Source organism: Helianthus annuus, chromosome 8 (genome assembly GCF_002127325.2).
Source record: "Helianthus annuus cultivar XRQ/B chromosome 8, HanXRQr2.0-SUNRISE, whole genome shotgun sequence".
NCBI classification, from domain to species: domain Eukaryota; kingdom Viridiplantae; phylum Streptophyta; class Magnoliopsida; order Asterales; family Asteraceae; genus Helianthus; species Helianthus annuus.
Genome location: NC_035440.2, coordinates 104,208,918 through 104,223,833, shown reverse-complemented (window position 1 = coordinate 104,223,833; position 14,916 = coordinate 104,208,918). Strand labels below are relative to the sequence as shown.

General features: G+C 36.2%; 1 protein-coding gene across 1 annotated transcript; it reads right to left on the bottom strand.

Moving 5' to 3' along the window:
* Positions 1-5,295: 5,295 nt before the first annotated feature.
* Positions 5,296-12,376, bottom strand: LOC110873577 (cellulose synthase-like protein E1). The gene is made up of 8 exons (XM_022122525.2): positions 12,054-12,376; positions 10,003-10,321; positions 9,442-9,582; positions 9,188-9,307; positions 8,554-8,766; positions 7,934-8,152; positions 7,004-7,351; positions 5,296-5,959 (listed from the first exon to the last, which is right to left on the bottom strand). Exons 1-8 carry the CDS (start codon positions 12,329-12,331, stop codon positions 5,414-5,416), a joined length of 2,184 nt encoding a protein of 727 aa, XP_021978217.1. The 5' UTR covers positions 12,332-12,376; the 3' UTR covers positions 5,296-5,413.
* Between the last annotated feature and the right edge of the window lie 2,540 nt (positions 12,377-14,916).

The following is a 14,916-nucleotide window of genomic DNA, read 5'->3' as shown; positions in this document are numbered from 1 at the left end:
AAAATGGTCAAAACAGCAGACTGATGAAGCCTATGAAAGGCTGAAGAAAAGAAAGATAAATGTTTCAAGCACTTCAAAGAAGCATGAACAAATGATGAATCTTGAACAGCAGATAGAAAATCTCAGAACAATGTTCAAATCAGCAGACAATCCTACTTTTGTGATAAACCAAGAAGAAGCAGACATTCCTACTTTTGTGATAAACCAAGAAGAAGGAAAACAACTGTCTGAAGAAGAGGTCAAAGAAAAGGAAGCTGAGTACTTCAATGATGCCATCATGAAAATGGGTCTAAAAGAAGAGAACTCAACAAAGCTTTAGAACCTTTTTAAAAAGGTATTAACTAAGCCTGCATCACCAAACACTTCGACAGGCATGACAGACTTTGAAAGGCAAGAGCTGATCGAAAAAGAGACTACAGAAGACATAGCTGCTGCTAACAATGTCATTGAGATGGCCTTCAAAAGAATGTCTGAAAGTCTGCAAGTGTTCACAAGGCCATCATCTCCAAACTCATCAAAGAATAAATCTCTCCTAAGAAACCCATTAGGTTTAAAAATACTAAAGTGGATATCTGATCAAAAGACCCAGGTATTGACTCTGGTCAGAACCAATGGTGAAGTGAAGTACATATCAAGGAAAGAAGCACTAGGCCTTAGTGTTGAAATTTTACAGGATCTCCTTGAACTTACACTGTGTAAGGATGATGATGACACAAGTTCCAAGAATTTTGAAGAAAAATTTAAGAGACAAGCTCAGGAACTACTGATGAGAAATAAAGGTCTAGAATAATGAAGGGTTTTGGCATTATCTATTCCAGGGGGAGATTGTTGGGATTGAACCCTGCCAGAGGAACAGATAATGAAAGCCAAAACCGGATCACAACAGCGGACTCACAATAAGCAACTGTTTACTATAAGCTTTCCCCTTGATTGTGGCTCCAACATCTGCTATACTCCAAAGTACTGCTTCTATCAACATCTACTGACCTACAACTGCTGTTCCATTCAAGGATTGACGAAGACCAAAAGCCCTGCTGTTCAATCTGCTGCCTTGAGTCAAGCACTGCTGATCATGACAAGTACTGCTGGGTTCACAGCAGTGGAAGGATGCAGCAGAAGTTTGTGTTTGCTCTATGTAATGTAATGCAATATCAGTAGTTAGCAAAGCAGTTGTTGTGTAGATTAGTAGATAGAGTTTGTTAGGTTGTTAGATGTCACTTTCATGGTGACGTCAGCTGAGATGCTTCAGTGGTTTGGTTTGTCTATAAATATAACAGTACTGTGTACTGTTACATTTGATTGACTGAGTGGATTCCTCTTCTTCAATCCAATCCTTTCATCTTGGGCAACCAATCTTGGGGTATCAGGCTGAGGGGGAGTTTAGTTATGTAAGCATGCTTGTAATCTTTTGATTTTCATTGTAATCATTCAATTTAATGAGAAAGCATGTGTTTATCAAACTATTCTCTTCTTTGATTGTGTTTACAAAGTTTGTATCCATTTCCGCTGCACTTTACATTGTTTTATATTCATTGATTTGTCAAATTCTTACAAACAAGCATAATCATGACAGCCTCAGATCCTAACTTGATGTATTTCATGTATGTAACCTCAAGAAGTGCTTAGCTGATGAATCACTAATAATACCTCTTCAGGACATAGAGGTAAACGAAAAACTTAAATTTGTAGAGAAGCCCATTCAGATTGAAGATAGAAAAATCAAGAATCTCAAGCATAAGAGATTAGTGATGGTCAAAGTAAAGTGGGAGTCAAAGAGAGGACTAGAGTACACCTGGGAGCTTGAGTCAGAAATGCAAAGAAAGTATCCACACCTATTCCAGTGAATCTCGAGGACGAGATTTAAAACAAGGTGAGGAGGATATAACAACCCTCGAAAACAACCTAACATACCCCGTATACACGTAACCGAACCCGTATAACATTTTTTTTATTAAAAATCAAATAAAATAATGTTTTTATGTTGCTCGCAGGCCGCGACAGGATCCACCTGGGTGTGTCGCGGGGCGACAGGCTTATGTCTTGCCGAACACTCAGGGCGCCACGTGTCGGGATAAATGTTGGGCCTACTCGATAATTGGTTAAACCTAGCCGTAGCTAGGTGACTCTCGCGGGGCGCAAGAGGGCCCCCTTGGGTGGGTCGCGGGGCGCGAGAGACCCCCGGAAAAAACTATAAAAGGAGCCTCAGTTCCACAATTCAAATTCGTTCAATCTCTTCTTTCTCTCAGTCTCTATAAGCCAAATTTATAGCCAAAATACCCCCTAAAACATGAAGTTCTGCCCCGTTGTAAGTATTTTTACCCCCGATCACTAATTCGTTACCCCACCCGATTGATCTAGGACGCAGCAACGCATGTCTAGGCTCTGCCTGATGGTTCTGTCTCGTGTTGTATGGCTAATGTGATTTGGGTTATTTTACTAACACGTGTGCATTGTATATTTTTAATAGAAACTCAAGAAGATAATATCACCAGGAAGCCCGTAGAAAAACATAAGTTTACAATGTGAGTTATTCTCTTTTTCTATCAAATTATTTTACAAAACCTTAGATGTTTCCAGTTATACTTACAGTGATTAAGTCTTTGTATTCTACAAAATACTGCTGGTATTATGGGGTTTTGTATACACTACTTGATAACCTTCACAATTGGACACGGGTAGCCAATGTGTGATATGACCATAGTCACAGATCCGTCAAGTGACAAGTATTTGGAGTTTTTGGTTAGATATAAACATTGTAATCGCTCTTAATACTGCAAAGTTATAACAATATGTTTTTAGAAAACGGAATGTACTCGCCAGTATTTCTTGCTGATAAAATCTTTTTAAAACGCGTTTCAGGTAACTTGATGTGAAGTTATTAAAAGCCAGCTATGGAGCACTGAAGACTTAAAGAAAGTGGTTGTAAAGTTACCTAAATAAAAAGTTTATGTTTTCAGCAAATAGGGTTTATCCCTATAAAAATATTATGAATGAAATATGGGTTTTATCCCATTTGTTTAATATAAAAGTTTGGTGTTTTGAAACTCTGAAATTTATTTCCTAACTACGATCCTGATGTCTCATTTCCGCTGCCAAATTAATAAACACTGATACCACCAATTCATGCTCGCGGCTCCCGCTTTTGGGGTGAGGTCGAGGGTTGCGACAGTAGGGTTGCCATATCTCATTGATTCTAAGAAAGAGGGGCGACCTAGGGGACGATTTTGGGAGCTTTTCTTCAAGACTTTTCACCATTCCATACCATCTAATCATCATTCCATTATCCATAATGCATTCCAACATCAAGATTGAAGATCAATTCATAAGTATGAGTGACTAATTTCTTTGTGGTTTCCTCCAGGGCTAGGGTTTTGTAAGTAAATGAACTCATTCGATTTATTTTCATGTTTGGGATTAGCAATCTAAGCATTCCATGCTTTTTGCTCTTTGATTTGTTTAACTGGTTTATTTTCATGTTTGGCTCGTAATAGGAGGAGGAGATTGACACGAAAGAAGGAGACAGAAACGAAGAGGAGTGGTAGACGCAAAGGATACTGACACGAAGGCTACAGGGTGACATGGAGGAGATTGACAAGAAGGAGACTGACAAGAAGGACAATAGTGGACACAAAGGATACTGGCCTGAAGGCAGGTGGTTGACGCGAAGATTATAGGAACCCACGCGAAGGAGACTAGCGTGAAGGTGGAGGATGGAAATCCCCGCGAAGGAGACTGGTGGCTGACACGAAGGGAAAGGTGTGACACGAAGGTGGTGGATGGCAGACACAAGGGGTAGGTCAGTAGACACGAAGATGGGAGTTGGAGGGTGTTGGACACGAAGGTGGAAGTTGGAGGGTGTTGGACGTGAAGATGGGAGGTGGGGTGTATGATGCGTAAGAAATTCAAAATAAGGTGACCATTGGGTTTCCAGGTAAGGGCAGGGTGGAGGTGGGTTGTTACAGGGTGAGGAGGTAGAGGGTGAGGAGGCGGTAGTTCCTGTTGGGAATGTAACCGGGAATAACTGCCGAAAGTTTTGGTGGAGGCGGGCAGTTCTCGGAGGGAAGGATAGGTGGAGGCAGCTTGATGCAGGGTTGAGGTCGGTCACCGGAGCTGGAGGAGAAATGGGGAAGGGGGGGCACCGGAGGGGAAGGAAATCGTCGGAGGGGAAAGGGAGAGGGGGGGGGGGGGACCCGTTTTGTATTTATTACTTTTGTTGGGTTGAATTGTATAAAGTCAATCAAAAAACAAAAAAAAAAAAATAATTGTATTTGTCCGTTTGATTTTGAAAATAGTTTTATCTAAACGTAGATAAAAATAATATGTCGCAATGCGAGACGATTGAGACGACTCTTTTCGAGGTGACTGAAACGGCTAACAAGGCTAAGACTACTTTCAAAATAATTGAAAAGTGATGTTTATATTAAAACGTTTTTGGTTAATGATGTTTTCTTTTTTATTTTCTCAGCATCTATTGATTTTACAATTTGTTTAAAAATACAAATAACTTAAGTGTTTTAATAAATACTAATGGTAATAAAAGTAAAAAAAGATCATACGATTTTGAGGTTTCAGGAGACCATATTCGATACCCATAATTAAATCCAATACAGTCAAAACAATTTTCCATTTGACAATTAATTCTCAGATCTTCCATTTTGACGTTTAGTTAAAAATCAAAACTAAAAATCCTTTGTGGCAAAAAGTTAAAATAATGAAACTATATTTTTCAACACTCAACATGTTAGCCTGTTAGGAATTAATATATATTTATTTATTATATACTATTAATTAAAGAGTAGGTGAGTGGAGACCTTTCTTTTTTTAACTCTCAAGTTTTTGACTTTTTTTCATGTCTTTATGGCCCTTACATTTTTAAGTTTTTCCACTTTACGTGTTTAATTTTTTGACATGAAACACTATTAACTCTTATCTTTAAGTAAGTTGCACATTCACTTCTAACTTTCAATAATTGACAACTTTGACCTTCTTAACCTTTTATACTTAATAATTTGACACCTCCTTTGGTTTAAATGACTTTTACGACTTTACATCGCAACGTGGACAAATTATTATACTTTTTTTTATCTATGTTCTACTTATTTTGTGTACGTTCGTAAACTGTATTTGAAAGCAAGTTGGGTCAAATATACTACGTTTTCATTCGACGACGATGTAATTTTTTTAAGTAAAGAATCAGGTCAAACATACGGTATAAAATAATAAATGTATAATATTTTATTTACTCCTTTCTAGTGGTGAAGACTGAGATTGTTGAATTGAGATTTCCGAAACGGGTCAACAATCAAACAGTTCGATGACAGTCCGATTACGAAAACATTCATAATTAGTATTACAAAGTATAATTATTAAAAAGGTGCCAAGGCCACCCATACCAATATCAATATTTAATATACTACATAAAATAGAAAACAGTGGAAATAAACAAAGCAAGAACAACCGCTTTAACAGTAACAGAATCCGGGATCTTCCCTTTATCTTTACGAACAAAAAGAGCCCGATACAATGGCATGTTGAGGACAACCAATGCACCACAAAGTACAACATGAACTGCCATGGTCTCATAGTACACTCCCCTAGTTACCTTATCCATCAACATAGACTTCATAACTACCCCAACAAAACACACAAGATTGAGCATCGATATCGTTGCCACAGTCGTTGTTAGAGGTGATGACACGCCGAATTCCATCATTTCTTTCTCGTATCTCGCTTGAACATCGTTATCCATCACTTTTGAGCTGATTACAAATGACAAGTCCGAACCCAATATGGTGTCCAGTAACGCGAAAAGGTACGAGCTTGTCCGTTTGTAGAGCCATATTCTCCGGTCGTTCCACCACCCTTTGGTGGTGCCGCCGCACCGGAGAAATTCGAGGTAGTCGAAAGCAGTGATGGTGACTATGATGTATGCAAATGGGAGGAACCATCCGCTTGTTACCTGGATATTGCATGGGATTAGTTATATAATACTTTCGGGTTTGGGACCAGTATGGTATTATGTGAGTATGGTATTATGTGATACCCACCTAATTACCTACTATTGATAAATTGAAGAGTAAAATGTCAAAATGGCCCCTAAGTTTAGGTCACTTTTGCCACTTTAGTTTAAAAATGAACTTTTTGTATTTGGGTCCCCGAGGTTTTATTTTTGTAGCCATTTTCATCCAATTGACAAACTGGGTTAGAATTTTCTGTTAATTTCTTCCCTTTTTTCGGTTTCCTCATTTAAATGGAGGGTATAATCATCATTTTATGCCATAATATATGTTAATTAAATGAGGAAAACGACAAAAAAGAGGAGAAATTAACAGAAAATTATAACCCGGTTTGTCAATTGAATGAAAATGTTAACAAATATGAAATCTCAAGGACTCAGATACAAAAGGTTTCAGTTTTGAGATCAAGTGTCAAAAGTAGCCTAAACTCATAGGCCATTTTAGCATTTACTCTAAATGAAATAATCTTATAATTAGTGGCGGACCCATAAATTATTTGATGGGTGTGCGGATGAGGTGTTCAACAATATTTTCAAGGGGTGCGGTCGGGTTTTTTGCCAAAAATTTACACTAAATTTTTTTTTCAAGGGGTGCGGCCGCCCACCTTGGCCAAATGCTAGGTCCGCCCATGCTTATAAATACAATGAAAGGTATGTTCAAGCTAGAAACTTAAAAATTATTAAATTTAGAGATTTATTAGAAGTGTAGTTATATACTTATATTTAATATTTTAATTCAGTTTTTTATGTGAGTTTAATATCAGGTTTTGGGTAACGGGCTTCTCAACTGGTAATTTTTAACCGCATGAAGACTATAAGCATTTATACCCGATACCTAGGGTCATACATACAAGCCCGATGGGTAATAACAGGTGTCCGAAAGGTATGGGATTTGGATTACCAAAACCCGGCCCATAGCCATTCCAAGTTTCGGCTAGTTATACACAAATTTAACATGAACAAAAAAATGATAAATAGATGACATACCGCTGGGAAAAGTGGAACCCCTTTAAGGAGACAAAGTGAAGGGACAATGGAGTAATAGACCGTTGGTACGGAGGAAGGGGACCATAAGCAGTATATCAAATAGCTCATTATGAGACCAGGGTTAACCTTTCCGAGCCCGTACCAAGCCGGGCTATATTTTGAGAGCAAAATCAATAGATCACCCTCGGACCACCGTTTATGCTGCACAAGGGTCTGGTCAAGTGTGGTTGCAGAAACACCTAGAAACGCCTCTCGTTTTGGATTGTAAAACACTGATTTCCAGCCTCGGCAGTGGATCGATAGGCCCGTTATCACATCCTCGACAGGACACCCGTATTTCAAGCCCATCTGTAACACAAAAACACATTGCAATGTCAACTTGCTAGAGGAGGCAAGATGGTCAGATCGGATGGGTTGGGTCACGTTACAAACAGATAATTCTGTTACTTTCTGAAACGGGCTGGGCCGGGTTGGCCCATAATGCTTTCTCAAAAATAGTTACCTTTTTTTATAAACTATAGTGTGCCATGTCTAAGTAGGGTCATGTTTGGGTTGACTTGTTCAACTCGTTTAATCCGTTTCAGATTAGACATGTCGACTCACCAATCCATCTAAGATTAGATAGGCTTAAAAAAACAAAAATGTTTTATAAGGTCAACCCGTTTATTATAACCCGCTAACCCATTTATGACCCGTTTATATTTTGATTACAACCCGCCAACCAATTAACCTTATATAGATAAATGGGTTACCGGGTCGTGTTTAGATTTTTAAGTGTGTTCGGGTTAGGGTTATTTGACATGGATGCATATATTAGTCGTGTTTGGGTACATTAATTAACCCATCAACCTATCAACCTGACACAAAACAAATAAATATAAACTTTGGATAACTAAGAATGTAAGCAACACAAAGAAGAATGCTTATAACCTCTTTGCCCCATTCAGTGTCAATCTCGTAGGTGCAGCTCGCAAGATTCTTTAGTTCTTCGGTCGTGTTTTCTTGTGTCTCCTTGTGATCATTCTCCATTTTCCAATCGATACTACTTTCACCATCAAAGCTTTTTCCTAACAGAATATCTCTTCGGTGAAAGCAACCCGTTCCAACATACAACGGCCCACCATTTCCATCCAAACCGTGAAAATCTACCTTCATTAATCAACAAAACATGTTTGTATAAAGACGTTCCAACTCAATAATAATATCTATAGTTAAAATTTGGCCCGTTTACTTACAAATCGGTCGATTTCGTTTTGTTTTATCTTTTACTGATCAAACAGGTGAAACCAAAACATTATCTTAAAAAGGAATCCAATCGAAAGTGTGCTACTTTATTAAAAAAAACACAAGACTATAAAGACATACTATAGTTTTTGTAACAACTTTTGACAATGTGAGTCTTAGAATAAAAACTTTGGACAAAATGTGTTTTTGAGTCAACATGAGTAGGCCCATTTCAACTCATACAAGACTTTTATTCATTTTCGACTAGTTATCCAACTAACCCGGCCCAGTTATTTTGTCACCTCTTAATTAGAAACTTATATTACCTCACGGAGTACTCTCATGGAACCACCATAAACTTCATTTTTCGTAACGTTTTCAAAACATTGCGGGTACTGAACGAAAGCAATCTCGTGGCCTTTTTCTTCATCCACGAAAAAGCAAAGAGCGTCTCTCACGGTATCACTGTTATTTGAGTACATGTCACAATCCACATTGAGAATTATCGGGCCATTGCTTATCTTCGAAGATATCCTTATCTACATTAAACCGTCATGTTGTCATAGATCCAGAAAATGAAGAATTTGTTGTACCAAAACGGGTTGTATAAAATAGTGTTTGGATGTAGTTATGTTGCTTGAAGTTGTAATAATACTCTAAAATCATTATTTAGTAAATTCTCATTATTTAAGAAATTAATATCTTAACTATCAAATAAAACACTTTTTTTTTTGGAAAAATATATAGGCCATTTTGAAATGTAAATATATAATTCAAACCCACAACGCTTTCTATCTTTTTACAATCAGACAGGTCATCGAACCGGTTCTCTTAAGGATCCACCACTTGTCAGACCGGTTTCAAAAACCGGATAAAATCATATATAATGTAAAAAATAAAATCACACATAACTAATTCAAAACAAAATATGAAACTAATGAAATAATGACAAACACTTACCAATGCATTCATGGCTCCAGCTTTGAAGTTATGGAAATGATCTGGTCTCTTTTCCCTAGCCAAATATACCAATTTTGGAAGGCTTTTCCCTTCTGCATCTTCATTTTGATCAAGTAAAATCTGAAAAAAAAAAAAAAAACAAAAAAAAACCACAAGAATTTCATGGATTAAACATGATCATTGATTTGAATTTTAATAATCAAGATTTGAGTTGGAAAACAATGTGATATAATACTTAAAATTCAAGCATTTACTTGAACGATAGCGGCATGATCTTTTGGAGATGTAAACGAATCCCATTCTGTAAATCCTTCGTGTTCTAAGCGCAATTCATCAGGAACTCTTCCGTCGTTCATCACATTTTCGATTCGATCCTTCATTTCTTCGAATAATTTCTGCATTTCAAACAAAAAATTAGTCATGTAATATAAGGAAAGCTTGCGCCTAGTGGATCAATTGAAATTGGCGCATTTGTTAACGAGCTTAGCCCAAGCCAAGGTAAGCCATCGCGTTACATAACTCGTTTAAATTAAAACCCAAATTTTATTATTTATAAATTATAAGCAAAGTCATAACCCAATTTTAATATATATATATATATATATATATATATATATATATATATATATTATTTTTGTAGTTTATAAATTCTACGTTGTGTATGTTAATTTTTTTCCATATAAAAATATCAATACATGTAAAAAGTATAACAAATTGAAAAAAATAAAAAATAAATAATAAACGAGCCGGCGAGCTTTTGAGTTTCCGAGCGTAAGCCCAACATTTCAGCTCGAGTCCTAACGGGATATGGTTACCTTAATATTGGTGTGATCTTGATCGTGTTTCGTGTTTGAAGGACGAGATGCTGATTTAAAATAGGCAACCGGAGAGCGTGGCTCGATCTTGTAGTTTCTACAGTACGGCAGCCAATGCTTGGAGAACATGGTAGCTTGAGTGAGAGCATAGAAGGTAAGTTCAGAGCCACCATCGTCCGAGAGATAGACGGAGAGCTTCTCCGGAGGGTAGTCATACGCCATTACGGATAAAACAGTGCTGACCACCATCATCGGTGGCTCGATTTTGGGGTCAGCCGTGCATACAAATATGTCCACCCGCGGCAGTTGGTGTTCGTACCTGTTGCCATACAAATTAGTTACAATGCGGAACCACAATATAAGCAGCCGTAGCACGGGCTACGGCTCAACCGCGTATTCATAGTGTTATTTTTTTCGTTTTTATACAAAGAATACCCCTAAAAAATACGAGAATACCCCTAACCATAATAATAGGATAGTATAACTGTTTGAATCTAATTCTTTTTACAAGCTCAAACATAATTGTTAACAGCCTATTAAGCTAGCCCATTAGCCGCCTGTTTTATACGCAATCGAATGGGCCCGGATTTTTTGAACAAAACCATGGTTTGTGCAGTCGAAGTTTCATAAAGTAAAAGTGGACGACGTGATGGAACGATTTCAAGCTATGAAAAAAAGAAGAAGACAAATCTATTAGGTATTTGTTTTACTTTATTTATTTATTGTCGTTTTTTAATATTGTATGATTGCATGATAAATTTTTTTTTTGGGATACCCCTGATTTAATAGGTTAGTTCCTCCACTGATAATAGTTCAATATTCAACGAAACTTTTAGTGTTTAGCCTGCTGATGGCTAGAAGTTTTTTCAGTGTTTAGCGGGAAGGCTTAGCGGCTTAGCCTAACTTTTTGGTAAAGAATAGATACAGCAATAATTATAATAAGAATATAATAAGCAGCAATTATATTGAAACAAAAAATATTTAGCATATGATTTCTTACTTAATTTTTTTTTTAATATTCTAAGATTTTTTTTTATTACAACTTTTGATTTAGATCATGTGATGACAATACATAATATCTTATTACAACTTTTTTTTATTACAACTTTTTATTACAAATTTTTTTAGGATACCCCTGATTTAATAGGCTAGTAGCTAGTTCCGTCACTGATGTTATAAAAAATCATAAAAATGCCATCCTTTGGTATTGTATCTGATTTACATAAAATTATTTCGTGTATCATTAGAACTATATTAAAATATAAAAGTTAATCGACTTTTTACTATTTTTTATGCATATATGAAATTTATGGAGAGTATATACTTCTGTCCGCATGCAATGAATAATATAATAATAATATTTTATTTTTCTGGGCAGAATTTGGATGAAAATTAAGAGTTGATTGAGAAAGTGAAGGGATAGACACAAAGAAAAGTCAAGATATACAGTTAGTGTGTGTTTAGTATTTGTTTATTAACATATTGCTTACTTAATATTTTTTTATTTTTTAGGAATTATTGAGAGTTAGAGCCGTAACATGCAAGATGTATGGTTAGTATAAATAAAGAAGTAGTAGGACTACATAATTTGATGTGGTTTTCTTTCTTAATAATATTAAAAAATAGCCCATAGGATATCATTGTGTTATTCGTGTGAGATCTGGGCTAACATGTATACTTTATTTTATAAAGATATACGATAATATAAAATATAAAGTATAAACTAAATACCTAATTTGGTTTCATTTTTGTAATTATGAAATTATGTAACATAAAATCATAAACTCAGAGCATTCACAAGGCTTCCCACATGCAAACGTCCAAATTTAAAATGGTCTAAACACAACAGTACTTGAATATATACTTATTCAAGTGATTTTACCCCCACATAATTTAATCTTTAAAAACTAATAGTAGATCTAAACTTAAATAGGCTGTCTTCCATTTCTTTTAATAATTAACACTCACTAGTCCACCATTAGTATTAATTTAAAATGATCAACTAACAAGAGATGTTGAAACAACAAGGATAAGGTCTGGAGATAGTTAACCTTTGAGAGAGTCGTTGTTTGAAGGTGCGCCGGTACGTGGGATTCCATCGAACCGATTGAGTCAACACCCAATACAGACCCAACCATAGCTCCGCCATAAACATCCCCGTCCACCACCAGCTCCGCCCACCGGAAACTGCCGTTGATGGTGGCTGTTGTGTTGCTCTGTATACCCATATCCATATAATACTCACCAACACCGTCGTTGCAAACACCCTGTGTAGCTTCCTCCCTTTTGCTCTCTGTGTTTCAAATAATGGACTATTTTCACCACCCATTGTTTTCTCTGTTTAGAATCTACCCATGCAGGTCTCTCTCTCTCTCTCTATACATATATATATCTTTGTGACTTAATTGGGTGTCTCCCTATATATTTTAAAAATGATTAAAATACTAATAATGCCTTTTTAGGTGATAAAAAATGTTTTAATACTTCTTTTGACGTGTAATGTTTTAACGTGTTATAAGAAGCACAATCACTTATTTATGTATAACGCTGTAAACGAATCGAACGAACACGAACAAGGCCATGTTCATATTCGTTCGTTAAGGAAATAAACATGTTTGCGAACTGATCACGAACGCATACCGAACATAAGTTTATGTTCGTGTTCGTTCGTCAAGGAAATTCAATTGTTCACGAACAGTTCGTGAACAGTGGTCTCGAACACAAACGAACGCAAGCAAATAAAATTAACGCAAACGAACATTTAACTTGAAAATAAAAAATAAAAACATTGTTATCCTTAAACATTACATATAAATAGTTAAATACAACCATCAAATGATAAATCAAAACACATGAAGTCTACCACACCACCAAACGATGAATAAAGTTTAACTAACTTAGACATAATTATCCCTAAAAATGTCTTAGAATGTCTAAATTTTAGCTAACTTAGAAAAAAATAGGGTTTCAAGTTGTCAGTATGTTTAGATAAAAGGTTTATTTTTTAATATAATCAAACGAACATATTACCGAACGTTCACGAACGCAGTCGAACGAACGAGACATGTGTCCGTGTTCGTTCGCTAAGCTAACCAAACGAATTTTTTTGTTCGTGTTCGTTCGTTAAGCTAATCGAACGAACATAAACGAACTTCCCGCCGAACGGTTCACGAACTGTTCGCTGAACGTTCGGTTCGTTTACAACCTTACTTATGTAAGCACTTAATCAATTTATATAGAGTAAACTTTCGTTTTGCTCCCTGTGGTTTGATCACTTTAACGGTTTTGACCCAAACCTTTAAAAATAGTCATTTTCCTCCAATAGTTTGCTATGGTTTTTCCATTTTGCTCCCCGCCTCTAACTCCATCCAAATTGTCTGTTTTTCCATTTTGCTCCCCGCAGGAAGCAAAATGGAAAAACCATGGCAAACTATTGAAGGAAAATGGCTATTTTTAAAAATTTGGTGCAAAATTGTTAAAGTTACCAAGCCACATGGAGCAAAACGGAAGTTTACTCATTTATATACAACTTAATACTAATAAAAATGTATGCATTCGGGTTCATACATGTTCAGTCAAAGGAATTGTACTCCAATACTTAAATTAAAAGCACGGACAACAATAAACCTTGTCTAAAATCTAGACTGCCTAGTTAGCATCCCACATCATTCTAAAGTACAACCATTCCAAACCACACTTTTTACACTAAAAACAAAAACAAAGGTTTGTGAGTGGGTGGTCCCCACAATTCCACCTCTTGCGCGTCCGTTCAAGCAAACCAACACCCTCCGGACCACCTCCTCCGATGGTGTGATCCGTGAAACTACTCGTCCGCTTTGCCAAACCACTCCAAACCTCCCTTGTTGGAGATGCTCTAATCAAGGGGTTAGATGGAGGAGCAACACCCATGACCATTGTTTGTTGCCACCACTTGTCAGTCGTCACCTCTTCCACCTAACATTGATTGCCAGCGCCACCTTCTTCAACACCACTACCGGCACCACAACTTTGGTCACCATCTGCGTGCCACAATTGTCGCCTCTTTCGATAGCGTCTCTCAAGGGCGCAACTTTGTTGGGGCAAGAGGAGGTGGCCGACCCGCCGAACTTTTCGCTCAGTAGTGGAGAGTATATAGTTTTCGTATAGAATTTTTTGGGTATATACGTTTTCGACCCCCCGATCGGAAATCTTAAGATTCGCCACTCATCTCTGTCACCACGGCTAATATCGGTTGCAACTAGCTTCCATTATTCATTAAAATAAATATACTCAGGACTTATTTTCATACTTTTTTTACAAAACAACTCATTTTAACCTAATATAACTTTAATCTCTTTATAATTTATTAATCTACAAGACTACAATCTAGATATACAAAGTTTGAGTTTGACGATATTTAATAGTTTCTTTTAAGAGCTTACATTCTCTTACCAATATGTTACAAGTATGTCATTGTACAGCTTATAAAAGATGGTCAACGATTTCTATAAACAGTAAGTAAATGTAAATGTAAATGTAAAATTGTATACGTTTATTTATTATGATTGAATTATTAAAGTTAATAGAAAGAAAAAAAAAACTTATAACTTTTTTTAATTTATACGTTTGGCTTTGTTGGGAAGGGAATCAAAGATGCTATATGTCATTTAAATTAGTCACAGATTGTTAAACAGTCTCACTATACTGATAAAGAATAATTTAAAAAAAAAACTATAATTATAAAAGTCTCCCTATACTAATAAAATAATTTTAAAAAACTATAATTATAAAAGAATGAATTTCTTAATTAAATTAAAAATAATATAAAACAGCAAAGTTTGACTTTGGCAAAATCAAGTGGGTGCCCTTACGACCTGACTTTGTTGAATCCTATACACCAACTAACCCGGTTTACTTGGTGGGGTATTCAAGGAA

Excerpts from the sequence above, each read along its gene's own strand:
- LOC110873577 (XM_022122525.2), bottom strand. The coding sequence starts at position 12,331 with ATGGGTGGTGAAAATAGTCCATTATTTGAAACACAGAGAGCAAAAGGG. Across the intron at positions 7,352-7,933 it reads ACACTGAATGGGGCAAAGAG|ATGGGCTTGAAATACGGGTG; the intron begins GTTATAAGCATT and ends TTTGTGTTACAG. Across the intron at positions 5,960-7,003 it reads GGGTTCCACTTTTCCCAGCG|GTAACAAGCGGATGGTTCCT; the intron begins GTATGTCATCTA and ends TGCAATATCCAG.